Genomic DNA, 10,935 nt, shown 5'->3' with positions numbered 1-10,935 from the left:
GTCATACGGATTACTGTTAATTTATTATGCTGATCTGTTCTGTACGACATCTATTGCACGTCTGTCCGTCCTGGAAGAGGGATCCCTCCTCAGTTGCTCTTCCTGAGGTTTCTACCGTTTTTTCCCCGTTAAAGGGTTTTTGGGGAGTTTTTCCTGATCAGCTGCGAGGGTCCTAAGGACAGAGGGATGTCGTATGCTGTAAAGCCCTGTGAGGCAAATTGTGATTTGCGATATTGGGCTTTTTAAATAAAATTGATTGATTGATTATTCATTTGTCCATGAGGGGACATTTCAGAGTTTTGAAGCCCTACAGAAGGATCATGGATTGGGAAGAGATGAGTTTTTTAGATACCTGCAAGTGAGACATTATTTTAACAAAAATCTGAAAGAGGTTCCAGGAAAATGTAAATCAGGGTTCATGGTAGTGTTTTTATAATTGATTAAGCCTGGATCATGCAATAAAATGATCTCTGAATTTATATAATACCATACTGTTATCCAAACAAGAAAGTGCAGAATACATAAAGAAGAGCTGGGAGAAAATACTCCAGCTACAATGTTTCTCAACTGGGTCAAACATGTGGCGGGAGTTCTGCTGGAAGAATATTGTGAGATTTTTTTGTCACACCCACTCAGACATGACATCAAGAAAGCGGGAATGCTTAACACGCACAACCCCTCCAACTCAACGCCTTCTTGGCCCCCTCCCCCCCTCCCTCCCTTCGTCGCAATGTAGCATGGGAAGGTGATGCGATGCGCCCAAATGTGGCTGCGTGCGCGCCCCCCAGTGTCTGTGCTGCAACACCTCCCCTCCCCGACACCCTCCCCCCCTCCCATATGTGCAAGTCTTCAAGTTTTGTTGTAATGTCTTATTATGTTGCTTATGTGCTGAGGTGTTTTTTTTCCTATTCCCACACTGTGCCCCCCTACAGGAGCCTAGTTTGGGAGTTGCTTTTTTTTCCCCCTCTTCCTCCCTCTTGTTCTCCTTTTTTCATCTAAGTAAACGGGGCGCTGCTTGTGTGGCGACCCACAGTTCTCCCGCTCCTGTCCTCCCCTGTTCTGTTATGTGGGGGTGGGAGGGGCGGGTTTTCAATATTTGTAGTATTTTTTTTTTTCGTTGTATGTTTTTAGTTTGTAAAGCGGTTTGGGGTTGCATTTTTGATGTATGAAAGGTGCTATATAAATAAAGTTTGATTGATTGATTAATTGATTGATTGATTGTTGGAGATTTTGTGGGTCTAATGAGGCCAACCACTTTCATATATTTTGGGACTGCCAGGTGATAAGGACTTACTGGGAGGAGATCCACAAACATTAAAAATGTATTTAGCATACATACTCCATTCAAATGTGAAACTATGTATTTGGGCGATTTGCTGTTTGAAACATGGAACACTAAAGACCAAAAACTGCTGGCTATGTTGTTGGCTGCTAGCAAGAAGTCAATCACAAGAAAATGGTCAAAGGTAGAACCACCTACCATTAACAAATGGATTGACATTGTAATTAAGCAATATCACACGAGAGGGAGTGATGTTATACTTGTCGATCGTCACGGCTGTGATTCGGTCGAAGACAATCACAGCCGTGACGATATCACAGTACAACATCACGAGTTCGAGTGTGATATTGCTTTTATACAACAGTTCAACAGTCAAATAAGCAAGGCTGATTAAGAAATGTTGAAAAATGAGGACAAAATAGATAATTTAAGCATTTTATTTGTCTTCCGCCAACAAAAATAGTTCCCTCAGGACTCCGCTGTCACCGTTGCTATGTAACGCAGACATGGTGCGCCAGGCACTTACTCTTTATACACATTTATCTGCACGTTTCCATTAATTGTGCAGCCGGTGAAATAAGTCTCTGGTGACTGCATGGTGGACTGTCGCTTCACAGGCACAGCCGACTCTGCCTTCTGATCTGACAGTATGTTGCTTTTCTCCAAGTCATTGAGCTCCGCTGATGAAACACTGACAAACCTGGATGTGTGCTCAGATGGATTCAGCTTCTCCTCTCCCTCATCTTCCTCTGATGACCATTCATAGTTCAATTCAAAACTTATTTTAGGAAATAAATCCATATTTTTGGCTGTTTGACAGTGGATGAATTAATTAGCCTACAACGCAACTGCTGACCTAACTGACACTAACCGTCAGTTTTGATTTGATTGTTGATTGCAATCAGCTGTGAGGCGGAGTGATACATACACAGTGAAATAACCGTGATGTTGTACTCCAATATCATCACGGTTTTACTGTCTCTCGACCAATCAGATTGCAGGGCCGGAACTAACTGTTGTATAATGAGATTTATGTTATGGGGAAGATAGAATTTTCTCTTAGAGTCGAAAAAGAAAAAAATCTATAGGATCTGGACCAAATGGACAGAGTATGTAAAACCGATCAGATCTGATTTAATTTGACTGTACTTGTGCTTTGTGTGAACCAATCCTCTTTTTCATTTGATTGTTGAAAAGTTGGAGGTGATGTGCTTCCTTCTTTTGTTCTGTTGTTATTCATAACAAAATCACCCGTGATCTGTCAGAGAAAACCCCAGAAGGGCAATATGGATATTATATATATGGAGATTATATATGATCTGCTATGGACAAAGAATTGCTGTCAACTGTGTCTTATGGAAATTTGCCTTTCTAAAAAAAAAAAAAAAAAAAAAGAAAAAAAAAAAGATAAGATAAGATAATCCTTTATTTGTCCCACAGTGGTGAAATGTGCATCATCACGGCAGCAGAGGAACAAACAGGAAGTGATGTATAAGTATGTATCAATGAAAAGAAAAACGTGTTGGTGTCACATGACGATCACACACGTTTTTATAAATATTAATATTATTATTGTGTTTATGTCTAACATAATATATTTCTGTAACACTTTCGGACTTTGTGGAAGTGTATTTTTACTTTATGTATTTTACATATACTAAAAATATTTTATATAAATATATTGTACATACCATGGTTTACCTTATTGTGTTATTGTGTGTTATTGTGTGTTGTTGTGTTATTGTGTATATTGTGCTTGTTATTGACACTGATACCTACAGTTAATAATCGTACAGTTCACACGTGGCGGGTGCTGCAGTCAGACTTTCTATAATCTGAGATTTTGTAATGAATACATTGAACTCTTTAGTGTCACCTCTCTAATTTATTTATTTATTTTATTTATTCTCTTATTTTTTATTTGTTATTTTTTTACCTTTCAGCTTGTGTCTGAAGTCTTATCTTAAAATCACATTATATATTATTATTATTATGATTATTATTATGATTAATTATCCTGACAGTCAGAAAATATTTATTATAGACGGTTATTAATGTCTCATTTAAATTATTTTAAGGATATTATAAAAGAGACATATGTATGTGTTTAATCTGTGAATGTGCTTTGAAGACGTCATGTTATTCTAATTTTATTTGGGTGAATTTCAGAGAACAGCAGAGTTTGTTTCTGATACTGACCCGTTGTCCTCTTCCTCCTCGTCTCCCATCCGTCCATCCACTTCCCAAACTCAGTGAAGGCTGACAGGATGAACTGCGGTGGCTCTCTCTGAACGAACACACACTTAAAGTTAACGTCAGGTGATATTCCCTCACCTTTGCTTACTCAGTCCCACACACACCATCCTGCTGCACTAAATGTGGATTCATCCACCACTGAAAAAAGTCCCCAACAAACAAACTGTTCCCTCCAGTTGGTTTGATGAAGACGACAATAATCAGCTGTTTGACAGACGAACTGTTAGTTTAGATCTGAGACATGAGCACCAAACATATGATCATTTATAAATCAGTTACTCAGCCTGTTTTACGTTGAATTCAGCTCTCAGACGAACGCACAATCTGAAAACATTCTGGATGAACTGAAGTCAGTGGATCCAACATGTTCAATGACAAACTACATCAGAGCATCAGTTTATAACTGGTGCAGTTTAATTCAGGTCTCATTTCTCCTTTCGGATCATCAGGACGTGACAAACACACGAATTTAACCTCAAACATTACGATGTGAAACACTTCCACCAACGAATTGTGGGTCCCGAGCACACGCATGCATGTTAGCTTTGCTTAAGTAGAGTTTAAACACAAGTGTGTGATCAGACATGCTGCTCAGCTGTGTTTTATAATGTAATGTTTGAGGTAAAAGTCGTGTGTTTGTGACGTCCTGATGATCCGACAGGAGAAATGAGACCTGAATTAAACTGCACCAGTTATAAACTGATGCTCTGATGTAGTTTTGTTTTGTTGCTAAATGTGAACCCCGTTGACTTCAGTTCATCAAGAATGTTTTCAGTTTTTTGGATTCTCCGTTCACCTTGATGATCTGAGAGAAAAACAAAGTTTTCTTTATGACTTCAGTGAAACAGGTGGAGAGTAACTGATGTATATGTGATCATGTTACAGGTGAAGTTTTTTTTTATTAAAAGAAAAATCACTGAACTTTATACTGAGAACAAAAATCAAACATTGTTGACATGGTGAATCAGTGTTGTACCTTCAGCAGGTTGGCAGCAGGAGCGAACCATTCATCTGTAGCAAAAATAACCTGAAGGAACAAAAACAGAACACGCAGTCACCAAACTTCAACGCGAACCAAAAAACAGGCCTGAAAATATGACACACCGTCCAGATGTTAAAGCTCAAAGCTGCACAGATACAGCCCACCATCTGGAGATACGAATAAGTTTATTAACTTCAGATTAGTTCAGACTGAGACTAAGAAGCTACAGCCGCTTAGCTCAGCTTAGTATAAACATTAGGAACATGTAGAGAGCGACCCTGAAGTTGGACTAAACTAACTAACTCTATATAAAGCAGCAGCTCCATCAGTAACGTGCTGCTGTGACCTGATGATGCCACAGACAGTCAGATATGTAAACGCTACAATCAGCTGTGTGGAGGGAAACGCATTAAGTGTCTGATGAACGTTAATCATCTCAGATTAATTTAAAAAATAAATTCACAAATTAAAAAATGTATTTAGGCTACATGTTTGTTTAATTTACTACGTGTTAACATATCTGATCAAATGTGTTTAGTTACCAGAGGTTATTAACTTAATTAACGTGTGTGTAGAACATGTGAATGTATTTGTGTTTGTATGTCAGTGACTCACCTTCCCGCCGACCACCTCACAGGCCAGGTCATTAAACTGCAGGAAGTCGGGCTCAGCTGCTGTTGTCACCGCCACTCTCCTTTCTGCCATGATGACACTTTAAGTTTCACCTAAAACATGAAGAGAGAGACTGAAGCAGCTGCTCGCTGCGTCTCCACTTGAAGGACGACTCAGACCGCCTCTGTCCTGCAGGACAAAGTTCATCGACTGCTCAGTCACACACACAGTACGCTCTTTATTTATACAGTGAGGGGTCACTGACTTGCTGCAGTCAGGTGTGAAGCTCAGATCGCTCCGTTAATTCTCTGCTGACACGGATCATCGACCTCCATGTTTACAACGTTCAGCTGAACACGTGTGTTACATCACACACGTGAAACACGAATCTGCTCTGCTCTGTACAGGAAACAGGTGTGAACACAGATACGTGAACTATCATCAGTTTTAGAGGTAGCAGAACTCACAGTAATAGATTACTTTCAGCAACAAAGTAATATAAAGAGTTAGGGAATGGGAAATGCTGAGCATTCTGGGAGCGGTGCCGCCATCTTGACAGGATGAGCGTTCTGTCAGTCGTTCATCATCAGGAAGAAAAAGAAGTGTGATTAACAAACACCGATACACAGAGAAACACAGACGAGTGAAATATTACAGAAGTTATTATTCAGGATTTAATCACAGTATTTGTACGTGTAAACAGCGCATTGGTAATAATATGTGTCTCAGCTGCCTGTTTACAGTCGGCTCTGTGCCTTGTCATGATTAATTCACATCGTACCAAAATGATTGTGACGATCAGTGTGTCCCCGAGATACCACCTAAAGATGAAAGTGTAATAGGTATATCTATTCTTTTATTTAAAGTTTGTGGAGGTTCTGATCAGGACTCTCAGTGATGATATGGAGGGTGATAACTGCGTGAGATCTGATGCTGCTTCATTTCCAGACTTTATTAATTCTCACAGTTCATGTGAGCAGGTGGAGAAGATGAAGGTGAGCTGACTGAAGAAAGAAAACTGTGTCAGCACTAGGGCGTGTCCGGTGACAGTCAGGGTTACTGCAGTGACCTTACACACAGACTATCTGAAAACGTGAGTCATACTTGGTGAAATATATTTAAAATACTATCAAAAACTACTGACACTGTTCTTTATTATATGAGAGGATCCACAGCTGACCTTAATTCCTAAATGATCCCTTTAGTGCCCTCTGTCTCACATACAATACATAATACAATCTCAGTTCACCACCTCACCATCTGTGTCCGAACTGCTCATGGCTCAGAGTTTCTCCATAGCTGCGCACATTCTGACAACAACTCTGTTTTTATAAATCACAATGTATTAGAATTAGTGTTTTGGTTTCTTATGTGGTCTCTAGCACCACCCTGTGGTGATTGTAAGTATCTGCACTGAAGAGGAGGTGAGCTAATTGACAAACAGGAAACAGTGAGCATCTCATTGTAACAATCCGCATAATCCTTGGCCTAAAAGTCCACACAACGGCTTCATCTGTAAGTAATCTACTATTTACATTTATAGTAATATTTTTATGTCACAATTTTTGTACTTGAGTGCAGTGTTTTTGATGATGGTTAGTTTACTTAAACTACAGTACTACATGTGGATGTATAAGTGCTTGATAGTTAAAGCATTCTTACTTTTGTAATTGATGTTTCCTGTTGTACTTTCATCAGTTATCACATATTTTGACATACCTTAAAGTGTAAGCAAACCTTTCTCTGACATATGTCATTTGGTACTTGTTTGTATTCGGTGCTCTTTTTGCAGTTTTACAAATGAAATATTTTCTTTCATTAAATCCTGCCGAACACAACGACCTGTCTGTTCCTTGGAGGAAACACAGCTGGATAATATAATGTTAAGCTGGCTGTATAGCTAAAAAATGTTTTGTTTTTTTCCAGTGACACTAAACTCACTAAACTGCTGAATGTGATGAAAGCAAAACTCAGAAAAACTACCAGCTAAAGAAATTATATTGAACCTCTTCTGACTGATTTTGTAAATATCAAGAAGTGAAACAACTTTTCAATAACTGGCCTGTTTTAATCTGTGTTTAATGATCTCGAGGTCTGTGAATGCATCAGAGCTAAAGCTACTCTAACAGGAAGTAAACAAAAATAAACAAAAATGTTACTGAAGACTTGCAGCAATGCAGTTGAGGAAGATCTGAAGGGGATCAGGAAATCTCTAAACGTCATGTCGGTTGCATTTAGCACAGTGGCTAAACAACAAGCTACGATACTTGACTTGAATCAAGATGAAGTGAAACAACAGAAGAATCTTATGGAACAGTAGAAAAAGTAAACTGATGGCCGGGAACTAAGAATTGATGACTTGGAGAATTACAGAAGAATGGATGACCAATCAATCATCAATCATCATCAACAACAGACAAGATTATTTATTTTAATTGTATACGTTTGATGCGATCGCTGTGAGTGACAGTCAGCTTGATGATGATAAATCATATGACAAGATATCAGATGTTTAGGATCAATAAAAGAAGAAAAGGGTTAGGCATGATATGTTGTACAGTTTTAAGATGCCGTTGAATACATCACAGGAAATAAACAACTCAGAAGTAAACAAAACAGTGTCTGGGTTTGAAACAAAAAATGTTATTCATTTTCTCACATGTACCTGTCGAAACGTGAACTATCAGCAAAGTTTTTTTTAATACTATTGTGGCGCATTGATTATGAATACAGTCCATCTGATGCTGGTTTTGTTTCATCACTGTAGCCAGTATCTCACTGTCACTATCCTCATTCAGATTTTAAGAAGCTACAAATTATATTCAGCCACAAAATAAGTCTGAAAAGCTGCAAATCAGAACGAAGTACATAAAGTTGTTGACTAGAGATGATACGCCGTCTCATGGTGGTCACTTCCTGTCAACGTTACAGATCAGAAGCACAGAGAGTTGTTGACTAGAGATGATACGCCGTTTCGTGGCGGTCACTTCCTGTCAACGTTACAGATCAGAAGCAAAGAGAGTCGTTGACTAGAGATTATACGCCGTCTCGTGGCGGTCACTTCCTGTCAACGTTACAGATCAGAAGCAAAGAGAGTCGTTGACTAGAGATGATACGCCGTCTCGTGGCGGTCACTTCCTGTCAACGTTACAGATCAGAAGCACAGAGAGTCGTTGACTAGAGATGATACACCGTCTCATGGGGGTCACTTCCTGTGACAACTACTTCTACTACTACTGTTACTAAAAGAGCTGCTACTTTTGTACATTGTTTGATTGACGGCCATTTCTTCGAACTTTCAGCTGCAGAAACAATCCAAATGTCGAAACATTCAGCTCGTTAACGTTGATGCTTCTGTTAATTTTTTCCTACTTTTTATTCTTTGTAGAGTATGAAACATTTTTCCCTGTTAAAGGGTTTTTTGGGGAGTTTTTCCTGATCAGCTGTGAGGGTCCTAAGGACAGAGGGATGTCGTATGCTGTAAAGCCTTGTGAGGCAAATTGTGATTTGTGATATTGGGCTTTAGAAATAAAATTGATTGATTGATTGGCATTTCTGCTTTTGGCTTTTACAGTTAATTTAACCTTTGACATTATTACAGTTTAGCTTCCAGCTTTTTTGGTAACAGTTCAGCTTCTATCTCTGCCAGATTTTCAGATGTTTCTAGCAGTTTATTTTATATTTCTACTTTTTCAGCCATGGTGTAGAATTCATTTTGTTTGCCTTTATATGTTGTTGTGAGAAATATTACCACCATGCCCTGAGTATTTTCACAGGAAACACTTTGTGGTGTAAATTAAATGCTACATTGATGTACCCTGCAGATTGTGGTAGGATGGTGGTCAGGATGGATGGTGGGTGTACAAAGTGCTGGACTTTGACACTGGACAACAAAATTCACATTCATAGTCTCTTTTGCATCATAATATGATGCATTAGATAACCTCCTATACCAGTTTTGGTTTTTCAAGGACAGCGTGTAATTTTACGCTAGTTACAGGCAAAGCCTCTTTTTAAAATACACATCTGTTTTGGCAGGAAATGTTGAGTTTCTGCTCATTAGATGCATCCAGTCTTTTTCAAGATAAACTTAGAACTCAGGTAAAAGTACGTCTGTGAGTGACGCTGAGGTCCACTGACTAAGCATTGGTGGTATTTGATGAGTTGGCAGTGAGAACAGCGTGATATTTTGCGGTCAGTATCAAAACTGCTCCGTGTAAAAGAAAGAAAAAAAAAAGATTCAGGGGTGAGAGTGTGTGTCATCATAGATAGACTTGTCCTCCTACAGTGGACACAGAGAAACTGAGGAGTCCAGTGACAGCATCAAGGACTCTACCCCAAAGCCAAACCCAAAGCCAAACCCAGGATAAAGAGGTTCAGTGAATGTGGTGTTGAAGGTGTGGAGGTGGATCAGTGTGTCAGAGGAGACCCTGTAGAAGGACAGAGTCCCAGCAGGACAGTCCACATACACTGCTACTCTACCAGAGACAGAGGAGGAGGACGAGGAGAGACGGAGGACTGTTTCTCTGTTACTGTGCCAGACGGAGTAACCACCATCCCAGCAGCTCAGAGTCCACGACTGATTGTTTCTTCCAAACCTGCAGTCAGCAATGTTTCCTGTCCTTCTGATTCCTCTGTACGTCACTGCTACATCAACCTCTCCTCTCCACTCCACTTCCCAGTAACAGCGACCAGTCAGACCATTTATACACAGCAGCTGACAGCAGCCGTCAAATCTGTCTGCATGACTGGGATAAGGCTGTTCTTTCTCTCCCACCAGGGTCACCTTCCTGTTGTCTTCAGACAGTTTGAGCTTTTTGTGAGTGGTGTTTTTGTCCACTCTAAGTTCACAGGCATCTGACAGGGACAACAAGACACGATGGCAGCAGTTTATAATCTATTCAGTTACTGACATACTGGAAGTTATATAAAGTTCCAAAGATTGAATAACAAAATTCAATTTAAAAGAAAAATATAAAGATAGTTGTAAACATTTACCTGTAATGTGATATTTAAATGTCATGTTTAATGTTTGTGAATCAAACTGATTTCACACTCACACTTTCTCAGACCAGGTTTTAACCTCTGTTTCCCAGCATGGTCCAGCCTGGAGGAAGAAACACATCGTGTATGATCTTGGATTATTTAATATCATTTGCTCTAAAAGACACGAGTCCTAACTGCTGTTAAATGTGTTAAAGTGTTTCTCAGCTTGCTGGTATGACTAAGAATCAATCTCAGTTGTCTTAACTTTTCCGTTTCCTCACTTGTGTCCGCAAAAGAAAGAATAATATAATGTGATGTACTGTACAAATAATAAACCTTTAAAATCATTTTCTTCAATGAGCTGCGATTTTATGCAGTAACTGAAGACTTACAGGTGAGATGTTTGTGCATTTTGTAATTGAACCCTTCTGACTTTGATCAGTTTCAAAGAAATTCTTACTGTGATGTAAAAACTCAGTTGATTTTAAGGTCACCAGAGAATGAAAGGAGGCGTGAATCATGGTGGTTGAGGCACAAATGAAGTTTTGACAAGAATGAGTCTTGTATTCCTTTAGCCCTTAGCAGTAATGATTTTATGAGCTTTATTAATGACAAAATTCTAACTATTAGAGGCAAAATTCATGACCTCCTGTCCTCAGATAGTACCTATCTAACCTCAAACACAGCTGTAAGACCTAATATATATTTAGATTGCTTCTCCCCAATTTCTCTTCAAGAATTGACCGCAGTGATTTCTTCATCTAAATCATCAACGTGTCTCTTAGACCCCATCCCAACTAGGCTACTTAAGGAGGTC

At 39.2% G+C, this 10,935-nt stretch overlaps 2 protein-coding genes across 3 annotated transcripts in view; both read right to left on the bottom strand.

Moving 5' to 3' along the window:
- allc (allantoicase) overlaps window positions 1-5,354 on the bottom strand; it is a 12,212-nt gene extending 6,858 nt beyond the window's left edge. Inside the window, exons 1-3 of one of the 2 annotated variants that reach the window (XM_050058539.1) lie at window positions 5,136-5,354; window positions 4,515-4,565; window positions 3,482-3,569 (exon numbers count right to left, since the gene is read on the bottom strand). In XM_050058539.1, coding sequence (XP_049914496.1) covers window positions 3,482-3,569; window positions 4,515-4,565; window positions 5,136-5,225 — 229 coding nt within the window. In that variant the 5' untranslated portion in view covers window positions 5,226-5,354. The remainder of the gene's footprint in view (window positions 1-3,481; window positions 3,570-4,514; window positions 4,566-5,135) is intronic. The other variant, XM_050058541.1, reaches the window with a different exon arrangement.
- Window positions 5,355-9,399: 4,045 nt separating this feature from the next.
- The window catches only part of LOC126398247 (NLR family CARD domain-containing protein 3-like), a 10,175-nt gene continuing 8,639 nt past the window's right edge, over window positions 9,400-10,935 (bottom strand). The window contains 2 exon segments of the mRNA XM_050057423.1: window positions 9,400-9,989; window positions 10,193-10,239. Of these exon segments, the coding sequence (XP_049913380.1) occupies window positions 9,415-9,989; window positions 10,193-10,239 (622 nt within the window). The 3' untranslated portion in view covers window positions 9,400-9,414.

The sequence above is a fragment of the Epinephelus moara genome, chromosome 12 (genome assembly GCF_006386435.1).
Source record: "Epinephelus moara isolate mb chromosome 12, YSFRI_EMoa_1.0, whole genome shotgun sequence".
NCBI classification, from domain to species: Eukaryota; Metazoa; Chordata; class Actinopteri; order Perciformes; family Serranidae; genus Epinephelus; species Epinephelus moara.
The sequence above is the reverse complement of the archived record's forward strand: the minus strand, read 5'-3'. Positions and strand labels throughout refer to the sequence as shown.